This window comes from Orycteropus afer, unplaced genomic scaffold, assembly GCF_000298275.1.
Source record: "Orycteropus afer afer isolate SDZICR_OR568_19922 unplaced genomic scaffold, OryAfe1.0 scaffold00259, whole genome shotgun sequence".
NCBI lineage: Eukaryota > Metazoa > Chordata > Mammalia > Tubulidentata > Orycteropodidae > Orycteropus > Orycteropus afer.
The window spans coordinates 4,729,977-4,749,689 of NW_006921846.1; the positions used below are offsets into that span (position 1 = coordinate 4,729,977).

The following is a 19,713-nucleotide window of genomic DNA, read 5'->3' on the forward strand; positions in this document are numbered from 1 at the left end:
CAGCATCAGTAGCTGTATCAGAGTAGGGTTTAAAAAAGGAATGGAAATTTAAGTGGCAGCAGTATTTTTCACTTTTTTAAAATCTCAATAAGTGGGTGTGTTAAGAAAGTAAAGAATAAAAAGAAATATATGCAATACACTTAAGAGACAGAAATAGTTCCTACTGCAACTTGCTTTGCTCAGTGTTTATTTTGCCGTCTCATATTATCTGACACAGCCAGGTTGTTTTAACACTTTAGTTAACAAGGGCTTGCCTGGTGTATGCCAGTCTCAAGAAATAATAAAAACAAAATAAATTGAAGCAGGCAAGTATATCCTAGAGCAGTCATAAGAAATCCTTTGGAGAAACTTACTTTGTTGGTTACCAGGGGTGGGAGGGGAGGGGAGGAAACACTACAAAAAAAAAAAAAAAAAAGCATTGACTCATATCACTTTAGTTTTGTGTATTTCACTGTACATAAATTATATTTGAATAAAGTGTATTTAAAAAAATCCCTTGGAAATGTGTTTATTAAATGCAGTAATATTTGGCTTTGCCAAAAGTTTTATAGAAAATAAATAGGAAAGCTTAAATCTCACTAAGCTGTAGAAGGGTAGGATGAAAGAAACCCTGTTGGTCTTGAGATATATATATTTTTTTAATTCTTATTTTTGCCTTTTGAATTGTGATTTGGGTAAAAGTTTACAGAGCACATTGATGTTCCATTCAAAAATCCATGCAAATTCTGTTTTGTGACATTTCCTGCAACCCCCACACTGTAACAGCATTGTTTCCACTTCTCCCTATGCCAACCCTTCCCCTTCCTTCTTCTCATCCTCTCTTGCCTTCCTAGCTCTATCCCTGAGCAAATGCAGTCCTCTTGACCTCATATGCTTGATTGTGGTAATGAGCGTATCCCTTCCTGTTACTGTTACAGGTCTGTCGTTTGCGTGCCAATCAAGTTACAACGGTTAGATTCAGTTCCTACCTTGAAGGGTGCCTAAGGGTCATATGAGATATATTTTCAAAATATTTAGATACCCAATTATCAGGTGTGAATTTTTTTTTCATAGGCCATTGGAGTGATAATGTCCCATTTTTAATACACTGTTCAACCACGAGTTTATCTTTTTTACACAGTCATTAAGTATTTATTATACCCCAAATGTAGGGACACCCAATGTGTACAGTACATTGTGCCAGGCCTCATAATTTATAACCCAAAGGCAAAAAGGAGGGGGAAAACTGAAAATTATCCATCTCTTTGTCTAAAAAAAATGGTCCTAAACTTTTTGGTTCACAAAGCCCTCTGGGTAGCAGGCAAAGGTTCTTAGCCCTCTCCCCAGGGGGAAAAAAAAAAAAAAACTGCACATAAACACACCATCTTGTATAAAATTTCAGGGAGTTCATGAAAAACCCTAGGTGTAAAATAAAAGCACAACAGCTTTCCTTCCTCTGTCTTCAGGGATGACATGAAGATCAAGGTAAGCCATCCAAGAGAACATTTACGAAATAAATAAAAAGAATTTTTGGAGCTGAAATAATTTCAGATGAAACAATATATTTGGCATTAATTTAAAACAATATAGTGTATGTATCGGGCAGTGGGAGAGGAGAGGGAGGGTATAGATGAAACAATATTGGCCATAAATTGATGGTTGTTGAAGCTGTGTTATGGTACTTGGGAGTATAGTATGCAGTTTGCTCTGATTATTTCAAGATCTGACGCTTTTATTTTTTTCTACTTTCAGACACTCTCTTAACTTACTGGAATAAAGTGTCTCCTCAGGAGCTCATAAACATTCTCATACTTCTAGAGTAAGTTATATTAACTTATTTTCTTTTTTTTTTAAATTGTGATTTGGATGAAGATTTACAGAGCAAATTCACTTTCCATACAGCAGTTCACATACACTTTGTCTCATGACATTGACCACAGTTTACCACAATGCAACAGCTCCCCTCCCACTTCCTCCCATAGTTACCTCTTTCCAGTGTCCATCCCTCCACACACTTCTGCCCTCTGAGCTGTCTCCCTGTGCATAGGCAGCCCTTCTTTCTCCCATGATTGTTCTCTCCAAGGAGTGTATCTACCTCAGGTAAATGTTCAACTCGTATGCCTGTCTTTTGTTTGGCTGGAAACCACGGGTGTGGGTTCAATTCCAGACCTGAAGAGCAGGTAGGGGCCATAGTCTCAGTGGTTCCACCAGGCTCTATCGGACCAGCAAACCTGGCCCCCCCTTTTTTCTTCCTCCAAATGATTGTGAGTTGTGTTCCACATTGTTCTCCCTCTCTATCAATATTAACTTATTTTCATAAAGGTCCCCTTACTCAGGGGGAACAATTTCCAAATACAATAAAATGTTATCTTTTTTAAAATCAGCTTATTTGCTAAAGATACAGAGAATTTGAAATTATTCTGTAATTTGATAATATAGAGACTGGCATAGATGTTCTTCACAGGTAGATATAAGAAAAAACATGTAGTTGCAATATTTCAGATATTACAGAAAACTAGCCAATAATAGACCATGTTTCCAGCCCAACCAGGAGTCTTTCTGTGATCTGGAAAAATAGAAGTAGCATCAGCTGTCTCAAATCATTCATTTGGAGCAGATGTTGGATGAGCAGCTTAAATGATTAGAATTTAGAGTTTGTACTTTGAGGAAGAGCTGAGTAATTCTACCCACTTCAGAAATACAGATAATGGCATTCCCCGGGTTACTAACGAGATCAGTTCCTAACTGTGTCTTTAAGTCTTTTAGTGGAGTTTGTAGGTAAGTCAGAACAAGTGCATACAGTTCTTATTTACCCTTACTTTAGTGCAAGAAAAGGCGCCAAGCCTTTTCGGTGATTTACAAGCTGCACATGCAGCAAGTGAAGATGATGGTGATGATGAATTTATTGCGTGTAGAGATCGGTTGACTTGTTTGAAAGGAGGGCAAATTTAAGTAACGTTAAAGGGCAAGTAGGAGTTGTCAGTAGGCCAGGTGACCCAGGACTGCCTGTATATGTACAAACATATGTATATGTAGGTGTTTGTACACATATCTCCATTCCAAAGCACTTGGGGAAAAGTCTGGAGGTGGGAAGTTATGGTATACTGTATGCTGAGCTATTACTACATCATTACTCAAAGCATAAATATTAGACTCAAAATGAAATGTGTGAAATTTTTACATAAACTGTACAATATATGATATTGTATGTGCATGCCTGCCAAAGAAAAAAAGGTTAATCGATGCATAAATATTTGATTAAAGTCTCCCAAAATTTTGCAGAAAATGTCAGACTAAATAGCTATTTGCGATGTTAAAAAAAAAAAAAAAAACTATTGCATATATTGAAATAGTTACTGATGAAACTATATGTTGGGGATTTGCTTCAAAAAAATACAGAAAATTAAGGGCAGGAGGTAGGAAGACCAGGAGACCTGTTAGGGTGAGAGGTTAAACAAGAATGATTATGAATGGATAATTGTTGCATCTGATGGGTGACGGGTACATGGGGATGTATTATGCTACCTTCTCGACTTTTGTATGTGCTTGAGATTTTCTATAATAAAAAGTACTTTAATACCATTAGAAAAAGTACTGCAATTGCCCCAATTTTTAAGGCTTGAGAACCTTTTTTAGGAACTATGATGATGTTAAGAGACCTGTGTATACACTACAGAGCACAAAGGATGATTTGCAATGGCAGTTGTTTTTTAACAATTGCCATTAGAATGGTATGTTAAGATGAGTCATTTCCTGATGCTAGTGTAATTGAACAAATACATGTAGACAGGTGTAATATAGCAAGCTTAATGTGTATATTTATTTATGTACACCAGGGCTTATAATAAATGAGTCATTCTTTGTAACTCATGATTTATCCAATAGTACTTGTTAAATTCTAGAATGTGGTCATATATAACTAACATTCTATTGTTTTTCTTTCCAGAGTATGTTTGTTTCACTTTAGATATATGGGGAAAAGAAACATAGCAAGGTAATTCCCCTAGCGCTGCAATTTCTATTTTTCCCTTCTCTTCCAACAGAGGGCAGTCTTAACCATGACATGGAAAACCCAAGCTACTCAGTGCAGAAACATTGACAGTTTTGCAGAAAATGCCAGTGGACTACACATTAAGACATTCATGGCTTACTTAACGTGTCCCAACATAATAATGTTTAAATTAAACCAATGCAAACTTAAATATTTTTCAGTTTTCCAAGAAGTCATGGTTAGACTGATATGTGGGGTTTCTATCTTGTGAGGTCTCACCTAGTGCTAGAACAGATGCTTGTCTTTCCTGAAGGGTGTGAGAAAGGGCAAGAACGGGGCGGGGGGGGGAGGAAGCAGGAATTTATAAAATGAGGATGACTGTGAGGTCTGTGCCTTTGGCTACAATCTAGCAATACTCATGTACCAAGGTAAATAGAAATCCCCAACAGAGATTAGGAGATGCTGCCTTATACATGATCTATTTCTTCTTTTTGCCATTTAAGTGCTAGTGAAATTAATAAGAAGTGTTTAAGAGACCCTAAGCCAAAGAGTACTCACTCGTTTCAGTAGGAATTATTTTAGGGGTAGAGTTAAGTAACTCTAATACAGGTTTTTTTTGTTGTTGTTGTTGAGTTCCATCACACTTCAGAAAATTACACTTCAAAAAATTAAAGAGGCTGTTTATTTGGATGAGGCGTCTTGAGTTGTCTATGGAACATCCATAATAGGTGGCTGAGATGAAGAGAATTCCAAACACCATTGTTTTCCCCCATATCTTGGAGCCAGTGTGGTACTGCACTAGGAGCCTTAGCTGCTAGGATTCTGCTGACCATTTCATTGTGTTTACTAGAAAATAGACACAGTTTTTCTTCCTTAGTTCATGTAAGACCCAGTTGTAATTTTTTAAAAATGCGATCTTAACATTAAAGGAAAACAAAAAGTTCATAAATCTTAAAAATAGATACGTTTACAGACTCAAATTTTCTGATCCAAATTTAACTCAAGCCCAGAAACAGATTAGATTGACACCTGTGTCTTCTTGAGCATCTAACTCCAGGGTGTTTTCCACTTCATTTCAATACTGAGCATCCTTCTCATTGTCTTCTCCGACCCTTGCCCTTCCTCACCTCCTGCTAAAAGGCTGAAGCTTATTGGTACTTAACTCTGATGTTTTTGAGGAGCGAATTGGAACATTCTTTCTAGTTGCTTAATTACACCAATATGATTGGAAATGATTTCACATATATTTTTAAAGATAGAGTAAAACTTCATACAGTTTCCAGTGATGCCTTATTTAATCCAAGTAATAGTTGGTAGGATGTGGAGCATAGCATCACCATTATGTGTGAACTTAATTGTTTTTTATTTAAAAAAAAATCAGACATTGAGATACGTTATTGTGCTCAATTTCCTCACTTTCACATTTATTTCAGGGTGCATGATGCCTGGCTGTCTAAACACTTAGGAATAGACCGAAAATCACAAACCATGCCAGCTCTTCGAAACAGATCAGGAGTAATGCAAGCCCGACTTCAGCATCTAAGTAGCCTGGAAAGTTCATTTACGCTTAATCATAGTAAGTGGAAATGTGTGCCGGGTACCCATTTGAATCAGCCATGTAAATGGTATTTAACCTTAAAGAGGGCCTGGCTTAAAGCACCAATAGGATTGGGAAATAATTTCCCATATATTTGTATATCTCTGCTATGTACAAAATTATTTTATCATATATGAGTATAGAACAATAAAATATATGCATGGCTTTTTCAACAGTTTTAGATAACAGGTTTTTTTTTCTTAGCTCAGTATTTAACTTTACTCGGTATGTTACTGTTTTCATTTTAGTATCTAATATTGGAAATCCTTTATTCTTACTGTTAAACTTTAATGCAGATAATGGCATGCTTAATATACTGTTGATGCTTAATATAATAGTATGTACACTATTTGTTTAGAGGTACTATTCATTCAGTGAACATGCTGAGCTATGGAATTTAATGAATCTAAAATACGATTTTGGCAAAGGTGCATCTCAGGCAGGTTGCAGTCTTGAAAAGGCAGATAGAACAAGGAAAGAAACCTTGCTTGGCTGGAGAAGCTAGAGAGTTAAAGGAATGGAAGCTCTCTTCTGAGAAGCAAATATTAATAAGAACTCAAAAGAGTAAGAAAACATTAATTGCCATGAAATCCTCTGAAGGTTGCAGACGGGGAAGGCAGCAAAACTGGCGTTGTGGTGAGAGTAATACTGAAAACAAGCATCGCGAGCAAATGAGCCCAGAGCTAATAGATTCAAGATCTTTAAGGGGGGGGCACAAGTTTTACAGCCTTCAACTTTTCCCCTCATCACTTGTAAAAGTATAATGACTCTAGTTCATTCAGGTGACCCAGATAATACCTTGTTTTCCTTCCATTTAGAAACAGGCGTGTGTACCATTGGTATAATTGAAGACATCTGACCATCACAGAGTAGCCTGAGTGCTGTTAAGCTGTTGCCAACACTTTCCCTTCCTCATGGCAACCCCATGCACAAACGGGATCAGACCACTGTGATCCATAGGGTTCTCATTGGCTGAATTTCGCCAGCCTTCTGGTTGACAGTCAGATGCCTTAGGCACTATGCTGCCAGAGCCTTCCTTCCTAGTCTTAATATGGAAGCTCTACTGAAACCTGTTCAGCATCAGAGCAACACAGAAGCCCCCACTGACAGGTGCATTGGCTGGGAATTTAACCCAGTTCTTATTCATGGATAAGCGAGAGTTCTACTTACTGCTGAACCACCCCTGTATGTAGTATAGCTGACTTTCTATAGAGTTCTCATTTTGACACACACCATTAGTGGCATAGGCGAAAAGGCTTCACATGTTATTTCCTAGTTACATTACTTTATCACTGAAGTTTTGTTTCCAAACAAATAGGTACCTAAGTATGTGCTACAGAGCTGAAGTGAAAATTAGTAGAATTGATCAACCATCTTTGATGAAGGAGTTAAGATGGTGAAACTCCTTAGGGCTGTAGGTATTGAGAGGCTCCTCTCTTCTGGCTTGTCTCTGAGTCTTTGGGGAAACAAGGTTCAGAACTGTTACATGGATCTCTGTTTTGGGCAAAGTTCTAATAGACTTTTTGGTTTTTTTTTTCTTTTTTCCCCCACCCCAGGTTCTGCAACGAGCGAAGCAGACATTTTCCACCAGGCACTTCTGGAAGGCAACACTGCCACTGAAGTTTCCCTAACAGTGCTAGACACCATATCTTTCTTCACCCAGTGCTTCAAGGTAAGAATGAAGGGTTAGAATTAAAAATTAACTAGTCAAAGGCAGCATAGTTGGGGAACTTGGATGGCAGAAGAGTTTGGCTACTGTGAGACCTTGGCAAGTCACTTGTGACTCACTTGCCCCATCCATAAAGTGAGAGAAGTGGATTAATTTGCCCTTAAGTCTGCTTCTTAAACTCTGTTGTTTTATTTTTGTGTTAAAAAACAGTTCTTTCATACTTTTAAGAAACTATCCAATAGTTTCTGATCCAAAATATGACTGGTTCAGCTTGCCCAAATACCCGTGCTGATGAGGTATCTTGTCAGGCTACATGATGTCCAGGCAGGCTGGCTGATTTCCTAGCCAGGAGTTTAGTACTTTTTCTCAGATGTTTGGCTCTCCATGTAAAGCATCATGGCTGTGATTGTGGGGGGAGCTCTGGTGGCATAATGCTGAAGTCGTTTGACTGCTAACCAGAAGAAGGTTGGTGGTTCAAACCCACCAGCCACTCTGTAGAAGAAAGATGGGGCAATCTACTTCTGTAAAGATTTACCACCTTGCAACCCAATGAGGTTCACTATAAGTCAAAATCAACTCGATGGCAGTGAGTTTATCATGAAAAAAGGATAAAAACTATATTTTTGCTGAGTTTGTGAAGGGGTAAAGTAAAATCGTGAACGTGAAAGTGCTTTGAAAAGGAAAAAGTATATGAGTATAACATAAGTTAACATAAAATCAAAGGTGAAAAATCATGCTTGCTTTTGATTGAGTTAGATAGTTTTTTCCCCTTCTCTTAGTAATTTAATTAATTGCCTCAGCCCTCCAGGTTTAACATGGAAACCTGGCTTGTGTTGTTCAAAGATGCTTATGAAAGAAAATCAAATTAGTTACTAATAAAAGATAGGCTACACAATCTTTTTTATGACGTTTCTTCCAATCACATGAGTTAATTTTTCATAGTGCCAGTAGATAAGGGCATTTGATCTCTCAGCTTGCATTGTACTTCTATTCTGATGCTATTTGTTTAACAAACATTTATATACCTCATATCAGGCACTGTCCTAAGTGTGGTGTCTTAAGGGTTTGCCTTAGTTCTCTAGTGCTGCTATAACAGAAATAGCACAAGTGGAATGCTTTAACACACAGAAATTTATTCTCTCACGATTTAGGAGGCTATCAGTCTAAATTCAGGGCACCAGGTCTATGGGAAGGCTTTCTCTGTTAGCTCTGGAGCAAGGTGCTTGCCTCCTTTCACCAGGTTTCAAGGCTTGGCATTCCTTGGAGATCTCCATGTGTCACGGCATCGGTCTTCCCCTGGGTCTAGGAGGTTCTCAGCACAAGAATCTCAGCTCCAAATGACACACTCCTCTCCTGGCTGTTCTTTTATGGTGGTAGTGATCCCTCTTATAAGGCTGTGACTCAGGATACATCTGACACTAATCCTGCCTCGTTAACATATAGACATTAGCATTTATAACACAAAAAACAGAAGATAATTACAGCGAATAACAGAATGGAGGACAGACACACAATACTGGGACTCATGGCCTAGCCAAGTTGACACACATTTTTGAGAGACACAATTGAGGCCATGACAGCGCTCAACTGCTAGCTGAAAAGTTGATAGTTTAAACCTACCCAAGAGGTGCCTCAGAACACTGTCCGGGCAGTCTGCTGCGAAAAGGTCACAGCCTTGAAACAACCCCCTGGAGCAGTTCGACTCTGCACGCATGGGGCTGCTGTGAAGCAGAATGGGCTTGATATCAACTAGCAACAGCAACAGCAACTAAGTGCTTTGTAAATATTACTTACTTTATTACCTGGGATTGAGGAGTGACTGCATATGTGCACAAGGGATACTTTTGAGGTGATATTCTAAAATTGGACTGTGATGGTTGTACAGCTCTATACAAATTTCCTAAAAATAATAGAATTATATTTTAAACAGTTGAATTTTGTTACGTAAATTATACTTCAATAAAGCTGTGAAAAATACGCATGCGAGCTCATCCTTAATCCTTAAAATAGTCCTCTGGGGTAGATATTGTTACCATTCCCATTTAAAATAAGGAAACAGACTTACAGGTAGATTAATATCATATAGCTGGTCAGTGAAAGAATCCAAACTTTGGTCATTGATCAAGACTCCATGCTTCTAACCACTATACTATGCTTGGAAGTATAGTAAGGAAAGAGCCAGAAAAATGTAATTCAGGGACTCCTGCTGTCACTATCCTATACCATTAGATCTGTCACATTTTGCATATCCTTTTGGTGGTTTGTAGTTTTAAGATTTTTTGCTTGTTTTTGCTGAATTGTAACCTGATGGTTAGCTTCTTGAGGGGTGGGTAGGAGGGTAGGGCTTGAAGGTAGTATATGAGACAAGTTTATGATGTGATGAAGTTAACCAATGTGTTTTTGTTTGTTTGTTTAAAAAAAAAGGTTAACGAAACAATAGATTATTTTTGTACATCTTTGTTTCCTTTACGTGTCTCTTTTTGAGGGCCATTTGAACAATTTACATAGTTTATTGAATTATGATACTTCCTATTATCTCTACTGACCAAAACCAAAAACCAAACCACTGCCATCTAGTTGATTCCAACTCATAGCCACCCTATAGGACAGAATAGAACTGCCCCATCGAGTTGCCAAGGCTGTAATCTTTATGGAAGCAGACCGTGTCATCTTTCTCCTGTGGAGCAGCTGGTGGGTTCCATCCGCCTGCCTTGCAGTTAGCAGCCGAGTGCTTAAGCATTGCACCATCTTTTCTCTAGCCACAGGAAGTTTAATTTATCACCAGTGGCTAAATATGCCTTATTTTAATCGTATTTTTTAAAACAAATTAGACATAATAGATTTTTATAATAGAACCGATAATTCCTTTAACTCTTCCTCAGAGAAATACGAAGTCCTGTTGCCTTCTGCCTGTTTTAATACATTGATTTCTTAATCGAGAAGCAGTATGGTTAGGTTAATAGAAAATATTCTTCCCATACTAGTTCTGTGTCTGTTATGTTGCATTAGAATTTTTTTTACCTGTTTAGGATGATAGGATTAAAGATTCTAGGTACAGTAAATAGTATTTTGAAAGTTCCAAATTGAAAGATGATTCAAATATTTCAAAGAAAAATTTTTACTTCTAAATAGTTATTTGATAAACAGACATTGATGAAGTCAGTTTTCTCATTGGTAGCATAATTAAGGGGAGAAGAGAAGGGGTGTGTAAGCTAAATATTTGTGAAAAATGTGTGGGTTTTTTTGTTTTGTAGAGTCAGCTTTTAAATAATGATGGTCACAACCCATTAATGAAAAAAGTATTTGACATTCATCTTGCTTTTCTTAAAAACGGACAGTCTGAAGCATCGCTGAAACATGTTTTTGCCTCACTGAGAGCTTTCATTAGTAAGGTAAGGAAAGAAACTTTCTATCTGCTCAGTGGGTTCACTCCAGGTCAAGAGGGAAAGAAAAGAAGCCAAAGAGGATCATTGTGACATGACATTTACAAATCTCAGATAAGAAAGCCATGAGGATTCACCTGTAGATATTAAGCACAGAGCCACAAAGCACACAAAAAGAGCCAGACCTGACCACAAATCTCCTAAAATCAGAACTTGCTTTTTATTTCACCCTCTCATACCTTCCCCTTTTCAGGAGGCTCCTTTGAAGAGGGCCGTTCTGAAATTTCCAACTTTGCCAATTTGGGCTCTTTTTTAAAGTATTATGAAGCCAAAGGTTTGTGCACTCACGTATAAGCATTTTGAAAGCAGGAACCACGTTTTATAACTTCAGGGGCTTGTATGATATCTTGCCAATGATAGGTACTCAATACATACTCAAATGAACAATGAACCCTTCCTATTGATGCGAATTGTATCTAAAAAACTCCAAACTTACAGTCGTCATTTCTGACTCATAGCAACTCTTCCTTGGGTTTCCGAGGCGGTATCTCTATGGAAGTAGATTGCCCAATCTTCCTTCCAAGCAGTGGCTCATGGGTTTTGAACTGACAGCCTTCTGGTTAGTGGTCAGATGCCTTAGGCATTATGCCACCAGAGCTCAGGCTACTTACCTCATTTAAACAGTAAGCGCCAACTTGGCTTTGAGGACTAAACATGACCGAAACAGATAGCAAAGATTTCTTTCTGGTCTGGTTTTGATGATTTTAAACTTCAGAATAAACACAAGAAACCAAGATAGAGTTAACATTATGGAAACGCAGAGTCCGGGCCTTCCATTCTAACAAGACAAATTCAACTCACTGATTTGTGTACTAGGACAGCTAAGCACGAAGAACCTTTTTGCCATCGTTTTTATATGGTAGCCTGTTACGTTGAATTGATAACAGGAATTGGATGAATGTGAAACCCTTTTTTTTTTTTTTTTTGGTAATTCTTTAATAAAATTTGTGCCTAAGAAATATATGGAAAACTTGAGTTCATTGCAAACATGATACAAGAAACTGAAAGATCCAGGAATAATTTAACAGTTACTGAGTAAGTAGGTACTTACGCTAGACGCTCTTAGTGATATAGTCCCTCAGGGCTTTTTATCCAGTAGACAGAGACAGAGGCATATACACAGAGAGGTATGTGGCACACTGTGCGCGCGCACACACAAACACACACGAGTACCATTATGAGAAAAGTCTGTTCAGAGAACTGGGAGTAGTAGTAGGAGGAGAGGAAATGTTCTAATTTAGTAAATATTTCATAAAGCTTAGCTTTAGCTTGAAAAATGAATAGGTGTGTGTATCAGGTACTGGTGATAGAAGAATCTGCTTGAAGAAACTCATGGAGAGGTGGCCTGTTCAGTAACTGCAAGTCTTTCTGTAGCAATGGAGCTAAGATTTAGTATGGATTCAGCAGTATATGGATACTGAAGAGGTAGGTCATGAGGACAGATCACCATTGCTCATCTTGGTGGGCTTTATCATTTAAGCATCAGGGAGTTGTGGAAGAATTTTAAGCAGGGAAACAACACAATTAGATTTGCATTAAGAGAATTGGTGTGGGCAAGAGAAAGAAAAAAGTAGCATGGAGAATAGATTGGGGGCAAGACTAAAGGTAGGGAGACCAGTAAGAAGACTTGTTGTGATAAGTTAGATACAAGATGAGGGCCTGAATAAAGTAATGACACTAAAGATGGAAAGTTAAAGGCAGATATAAGACATGTTAATAAGATACAGATTACAGAATTTAATCACCAATTCACTGATTAGATGGTGGGGTGGGAGCTGATAAGAAATATAGGGGGAAACTACAGGATAAAAGTTAATGAGTTCTGCTTTGCGGGCCTGTTGAATTTAAGGGGCCCCCGGGGATGGCCTCAGGGCCTCGGGCAGTCAGCTGCCACGCCTAAGGCTAGCGGTTCAAACCCACCAGCCGCTCCCCACCAGGTAGCCGGGCTGTCTCTTTGGGAGCTCTGGTAGCATAGGGCCTAAGGCATTGACTGCTAACCAGAAGGCTGGCGGTTCTAACCCAGCAGCCACTCCTCAGAGGGAAGATGGGGCAATCTACTTCCGCAGTGATACTGCCTCAGAAACTCAAGGAGGGGTCACTATGAGTCAGGTCCAACTCGACGGCAAATAACACAACATAAGGTAAGGTAGGAGCTCTGGTAGCATAGTGGCTAAGGCACTTGGCTGCTAACCAGAAGACTGGCGGTTCAAACCCACCAGCCACTCCTTGGAAGGAAGATGGGGCAATCTACTTCCGTAGTGATACTGCCTCGGAAACCCAAGGAGGGGTCGCTATGAGTCGGGTCCGACTTGACGGCACATAACAACAACATAAGGTAAGGTATCCAGTTAGGGTCCTTAGGGTAGGCAACTAGATATATAGATATTTTTTTTTCTAGAAAGAGATTTAGGTTGGAAAACTAGACTTGGAGTCACCACCCATACTATATTTATTGAATACCTACTCTGTCTGGCACTGTACTAGGTCCTGATTATTCAGTGGTGGAGATAGAAAATAAGCATAGTCTCTTCCCTCATGAATCTTTCAGTCTAGTAGGAGGGGTATAGAAAATAAACAAAGAATTAATAAGCATGATAAGTTCTAGGAAAGAAACAAACAGGGTACCGAGACAGAGTATGATAATTTCTGAGGGGTTCCCTACTTTATACAGGTTTGTCACTTTTAAAATAAGACCTGATCTATGAAAAGGGGACAACTGCACAAAGAACCGAAGGAAAAGTCTTCTAGGGAGAGATGTGTATATGCAAAGGCCCTGAGTTGATAAAGAACTTGCCATGTTTGGGGAACTGAAAGGCCAGTGTAGCTGGAGTCTTGTGAACTAGGGAGAGCTTCAGCACATAAATGGTAGTTGAAGCCAGGGGAGTTGTGTGATTTCCTCTGGAGAACACGTAGAGGAAGAACAAAAGAAGGCCAAGAGCAGAACCTTGGAGAAAAACAACATAAAGAGGTTGGAAGAGGAATCTGTGGAACAGATGTGAAGGAAACGTCACAGAAATAGAAAGGCAGGCAAGAAGGAAGGATGTTAGGGAAGCCAAGGGAGCAGAGTTTCATCCCTGCCATGCCTGTAGAGTGGTCAAATATGGGGGGAAAATGAAGCTATTGAGATTGGCCGTTGTCTGCTTCCAAGAAGTGAGGTAGCTAAAAGACTTACTGTAGTGGTTTAACTACAATATAAATGCCCTCCACGAAACTTTAGTTTTCATCCTAGAGTATCTTGCCCAGCAAGGCTTGATTCAATGTGGTGAAACTATTGATGAGATTCCCCAATTGTCTATCAGAAAACACGTATTTAACACTCATTATGTGAATAACATTGTGCATGGCATTAAGGTGAGAGAAAAGGTAGATTCCATTCCCATAAGTGGGTTTAAATTCAAGGTTCCCAAGAAATAATTTTGAAAGGATGTCCCTCTAGCTTCACACTCCTGAAAGACATTCCTTGTGTATCGTGAAGCAGCTTACTATCTACCTAGATCTTGTAAGCATGGCAGAGATTATAACAAGTCTCTGTTACATATTCAGTTTTATCTTCCACAAAACAGACTACATACATTCTCCAAGTAACAGGCCACTTGGCTGTTTTGAGGATTAGGTAGTCACTTTTGTACTCACTTTCTATGCCAAAATTAACACCATTTGTGAGTAGAGGATGTACGAATGTGCGTGTGTGTGTGTGTGCACGCTTGTGTATGTGCGCTTCATCTGTTCTCTTGGTAAAAGGTCAACTTCACTTTCTCAGTAGATTTCGGCTATAATTTTCTCAGCACTTGCAAGTTCATAATAAAAGGAATGGCTTAAATATAAAGTAATAGAGTATATGGCATTCAATTTGTCCTTATCGTTAAGGCCCAATTTGAGGCCTATCATTCATTCATCATTTCAGTCATTCACTTACTTAACATATATTGTTGAAACCATCTTGACCTCTTCTCGAATCTATAGCCATGCCTCACATTTTTGTAGTGACTTGTATGTACTGTCGAAGGAGTTTTGGTGGTGCTATGGGTAAAGCATTGGGCTACCATCCAAAAGATGAGCAGTTAGAACCCACCAGCTACTCTGTGGAAGAAAGATGAGGCAGTGTGCTTCCATAAAGATTTACAGCCTCAGAAACCCTATGGGGCAGTTCTACTCTGTTCTAAAGGGTTGCTACGAATTGTTGGGATCCACTCAAGGGCAGCGGGTTTGGTGTTGTATATACTCGTGAATTGTTCTCTCGTGTTCTGCCACATTGCTGGTCTTCTGGTGTTAACCAGTTCAGGCTCTCTTGAAAGTAGATCCCTAACCCTTATGTGGTTTCTGTATCCTCAAAGCACATACACAGCACAATTTTAGGTACTTGATACTTGATTGATTTTCTGATTGGGTTTTCAGATAGATATTTACGTTTCTCCTGTTCTTTAGTTTCCCTCAGCCTTTTTCAAAGGAAGGGTAAATATGTGTGCTGCATTTTGCTACGAGGTTTTAAAATGCTGCACCTCGAAGATTAGCTCAACCAGGAATGAAGCATCTGCACTTTTGTATCTTTTGATGAGAAACAACTTTGAGTATACCAAAAGGAAGACCTTCCTGAGGACACATCTGCAGGTCAGTGAAAATCAAAGCGCCTCTTCTCCTTTCTTTTCAGTATTAGCTTCCTGATCAAAATCTAGAGCTACCCTGCCCAGCACGAAAGCTATTAGCCAAATGTGGCCATTTAGCACTTGAAATATGCATAGTCTGAATTAAGATGTGCTATGTTTTTTTTTAAAAAAAAAAGAGCCCTGGTGGTATGGTGCTTAAGCACTCAGCTGATAACTAAGGGGTGTACTGCAGCTGAAACCTTCTAGCTGCTCTGAGAGAGAAAGATGAGACAGTCTGCTTCTGAAAAGGATTCTGTATAGCCTTGAAGCCCTATGAGGCAGTTCTACTCTCTCTGTAGGGTCGCTCTGAGTCAGAATTAACAGCAACTGGTTTGGTTTTTGGTTTCTGGATTAGGGTAAGATAAACAATGGCCTCTGAAGCTTTGTTGTTGTTGTTATGTGCCGTCCAGTCGGCCCTGACTCATAGCGACCCCTCCTTGGGTTTCCGAGGCAGTATCACTACGGAAGTAGGATTGCCCAACCTTCCTTCCAAGGAGTGGCTGGTGGGTTTGAACCGCCAGCCGTCTGGTTAGCAGGCAAGTGTCTTAGCCACTATGCTACCAGAGCTCCCTTCTGAAGCTTTAGTACCCCCAAATAAAGTAAAATATCTCAATTATTTGATATTGATTACATGTTGAAATGATATTTTGGATATATTAGGTTAAAGAAAATATGTTAGTTTTAATCTCACCTGTGTCTTTTTAATGTGACTACTAGGCAGTTTAAAATAACACGTGTGGCTTGCTTTACATTTCTACATTTCTGTTGGGCACTCCTGTGAAGAGCATAACTGCTCGTTCAGATTCCAGTGCTACCACCCACTGTGTGTCCTTGAATAAGTTGGCAGCTCAATGCCTTGTTTATTTCATATGCAGAATAGGAGTAATATTAGTACCTACCTCACAATGTTTGTGTAAGGACTAAATCAGATGATAGTAGCTAAACATTTGCTAGATAATATTATCACCTAACAGGTAATAGGGAGCTCTGGTAGTGTAGTGCCCAAGGCATTTGACTGCTAACCAGGAGGCTGGTGGTTCAAACCCACCAGCCACTTCTGGGAAGGAAGTTTGGGCAATCTGCTTCCGTAACAATAGTGCCTCGGAAATCCGAGGAGGGGTCGCTATGAGTCCTGTCAGACTCCACAGCAGTGAGTAACAGGTAATAATGTTTGTTCTTTGTGTTCCAGCATGTTTAGTTGTTTAAAAATGAGAGAATTTGAATTACTGGAAAATAGAGACTTTGGACTCATTGGTCGATTGGCCTTGAATCATTGCTCAACTCCTTGCTTAGATTGTGATCCTGGGCAGGTTACTCAATCTGTCCAAATCAGTTTCCTCATCTGTAAAATAAGGCCAAGTTTATTTTGCTTTGCAGGCTTATCATGAGGATTAAAAAGAGAGCATTTTAAAAAATGTTGAATGGGTATATGTTTTATTGTATATATTTTCAACAAAATTTTTCAAAATTAATGAGAAAGTAAAAATAGCATTTGTAGTGCCTTGCACAGTGCCTATCACATGGTAGATACTTATTACATAGTAATTTCAAAGTCTCTTTTTTTGTTGTTGTCATTTATCTGAAGAAACAGCTTTGAACTAAACCACATTTAGGACTTCTTGGCTCAGCTCTTTGTAATATGAGAAATCCTTGGTAATATTTATATCTTCACTGCCACGATCTGTGCCATTGGAGTTGTTTACTGGAGACTGTGTTATTCATGGGGACACCACTATAAGTGAATTTCTAAAAATGTCATCAATAATATGAAAATATAATAGCAGTATATGGTCCTGTGAATATCTACTACCTTGTTATTTTTGGACACCAGCGGCCAGCATTATCTATTTTTATTTATTTCTATTTATCTATTTATCTCTATTTATTTCTATTTATCTCTATTTATTTCTATTTATCTATTTATCTATTTGCTTTTATATGAGGTGTCACTTGAATGCTACCTTTCCCAAAAATATTTTGCCAATTAGTGTGCTGGTATACCTGAAATTCTCCTTTAGGGTTCATGCCTCGGGGTTAGAGATCAGTTCTCTCTAATCTTTTATGAAAATATAAATGGATAATTAAATGTGAAGCCTTAGAACAGGATGTGGCACATACATAGTAAGTGCTTAGTAAGAGTTAGTATTATTATGATTACGATCTCTTTAATTTTCGTAACAACCCTATAAAGTGGCTTTGATCATCCCTGTTTCACAAATAAGGAAAGTTTAGCACAGAAATGGTTAAATAACTTACCTAAAGTCACCCATTGGCTTTGTGAATAAGTGATAAAACCAAGATTTTGAATCTAACACAGTTTAACTCCAGAACCTGCACTCATAACTACTATTATATCCTGATTCCCACAGTCAGGAATTAAGCATCTAGCCATTAACACCTTAGCATGAATTGTTTAGGCATACACCCAGGGGAGCCTGAAAAGTACCATCAAAGGCCACTGCCTGAGGTGCTATCCAAACAAGGTAAACTCCAAAATGAAACTCGCTGCCCTGCTGTTGGACTTGACTCACAGTGACCCTTCCTTGGGTTTCCAAGACAGTATCACTACGGAATTAGATTGCCCAACCTTTTGAGGAGTGGCTGGTAGGTTTGAACCACCAGCCTTCTGGTTAGCAGTCAAATGCCTCAGGCACTACGCCACCAGAGCTCCTATCCAAACTAGGCAGGCCCTGTCAAAAACAAAGAAGAGAGCCCTGAAGTGCTAGTCTGAGGGTTCCAGCACACTAAAGTAAACTAGTTTTTTTGGTTTTAAAGGAGTGGGAAACGTAGTGTATTCACAACATGACTTGTGGCTACTACCTAGCAAACATATTCGAAGTGGCACCCTGACCACCACTGTAGCCATTCACTGTTAGGAAAATAGTTTTAGATCTAGATGTATTAGGAGTTTTGAAAAATTGTTCTCATCTAACCAAGAATTGTCCCGATAAAATTTCAAATTGTGACCTTTGAAGTTATTTCAATAGAAAAATTTCAACCCCTCATGGATGAGGAAAATAGCTTATGATGGAACTATAGAGGATCTTTCAAAGAAGTATTTCATATGTGTGCTTATGTCCTTATATAATGGTGAAAATTTGTCAAAGCCATTTGAAAACTAATGTTTGCTTCTTCCCCACAGATAATAATTGCTGTAAGCCAGCTGATAGCTGACGTAGCACTGAGTGGAGGATCAAGATTTCAGGAGTCTTTATTCATTATCAATAATTTTGCAAATAGTGACAGACCTATGAAGGTATGTTCTAACTTCAAGTGATAACTTGGAAGTATCTTCACAATCAGAAGTTTACAGTCCTAGAATTAAACTGTCATTGGATTCACAACTGTTGATAGTATATAGTATGAAGAATGTGAGATCCATGAGGCAAGAGATTTGTCTTGAATACTGCAGTATCTCTGGGACCCAGAACAGTGCTTGGTACATGGCAAATATTCAGTATTAGATGAATGGATGTATAGATGAATATACTATGTCTATGTGGAACCCTAGTGGCTTAGTGGTTAAGCACTCAACTGGTAACTGAAAGATTGGCAGTTCAAACCCACCCAGTGGCTCCATGGGAGAAAGATCTGTCTGTGTGCTTCTGTAAAGATTACAGCCTAGAAAACACTACGGGGCAGTGGTACTCTGCTGTATGGGGTCATTATGAATTGAAATCAACTCACTGGCACCTAACAACAATGACCCAGTTGTTATAGCTACTAGGATCTGATTATTTTCTTGTCTTGAGTTCTAAATTTGCTCAGAAAATAAACAGGTCCTTTCTTTCTTAACAAAGGAACTCTGGTGGGCAATGATTAAGGCATTCGGCTGCTACCAAAAGGCCAGCAGTTCAAACACATCATCTGTTCCACAGGAGAAGGATAAAGCAGTCTGCTTCTGTAAAAATGTACAGCCTTGGAGACACTGCAGGGTGGTTCTACTCTGTCCTGTAGGGTCACAAAGAGTCACAATTGACTTGATAGCATGGGTTTGGCTTGGGTTTCCTCTTGTAACAGTTGTGACCTTTTATAATATTAGCTAAGTAAGCGCTGAGTTTGAAGTTTCACACAATCTTACTTCTTAGAGCAGCTGACACCTGCTTTGGTTTTGTGCATCACAATAATAATCTGTTAACTGATCTTGGCTTGCCGTAAGTATTTATTGCCAAATCCAAGTGCAAGGCTGTTGTTCTTAGGCATCAATTGCCTGAGGCCAAGCCCAAGACACTGACCACCATTCCTTTTTCTTACTTACATGCTTAAAATCAATAACATTATAAAAATCTATCTGTTAGAGTATGAAGGGATGGACACTGGGAGGAGGTAACTATGGGGAGGAAGTGGGAAGGGAGCTGCTGCATTGTAAATTTTGGTCAATGACATGAGAC

The 19,713-nt window shown here is 38.9% G+C and overlaps 1 protein-coding gene across 1 annotated transcript in view; it reads left to right on the forward strand.

The window, feature by feature from the left end:
• The window catches only part of DOCK11 (dedicator of cytokinesis 11), a 165,764-nt gene that overhangs the window by 85,649 nt on the left and 60,402 nt on the right, over positions 1 to 19,713 (forward strand). The window contains 7 exon segments of the mRNA XM_042782197.1: positions 1,732 to 1,798; positions 3,926 to 3,973; positions 5,404 to 5,546; positions 7,124 to 7,239; positions 10,491 to 10,628; positions 15,105 to 15,287; positions 18,465 to 18,578. Of these exon segments, the coding sequence (XP_042638131.1) occupies positions 1,732 to 1,798; positions 3,926 to 3,973; positions 5,404 to 5,546; positions 7,124 to 7,239; positions 10,491 to 10,628; positions 15,105 to 15,287; positions 18,465 to 18,578 (809 nt within the window).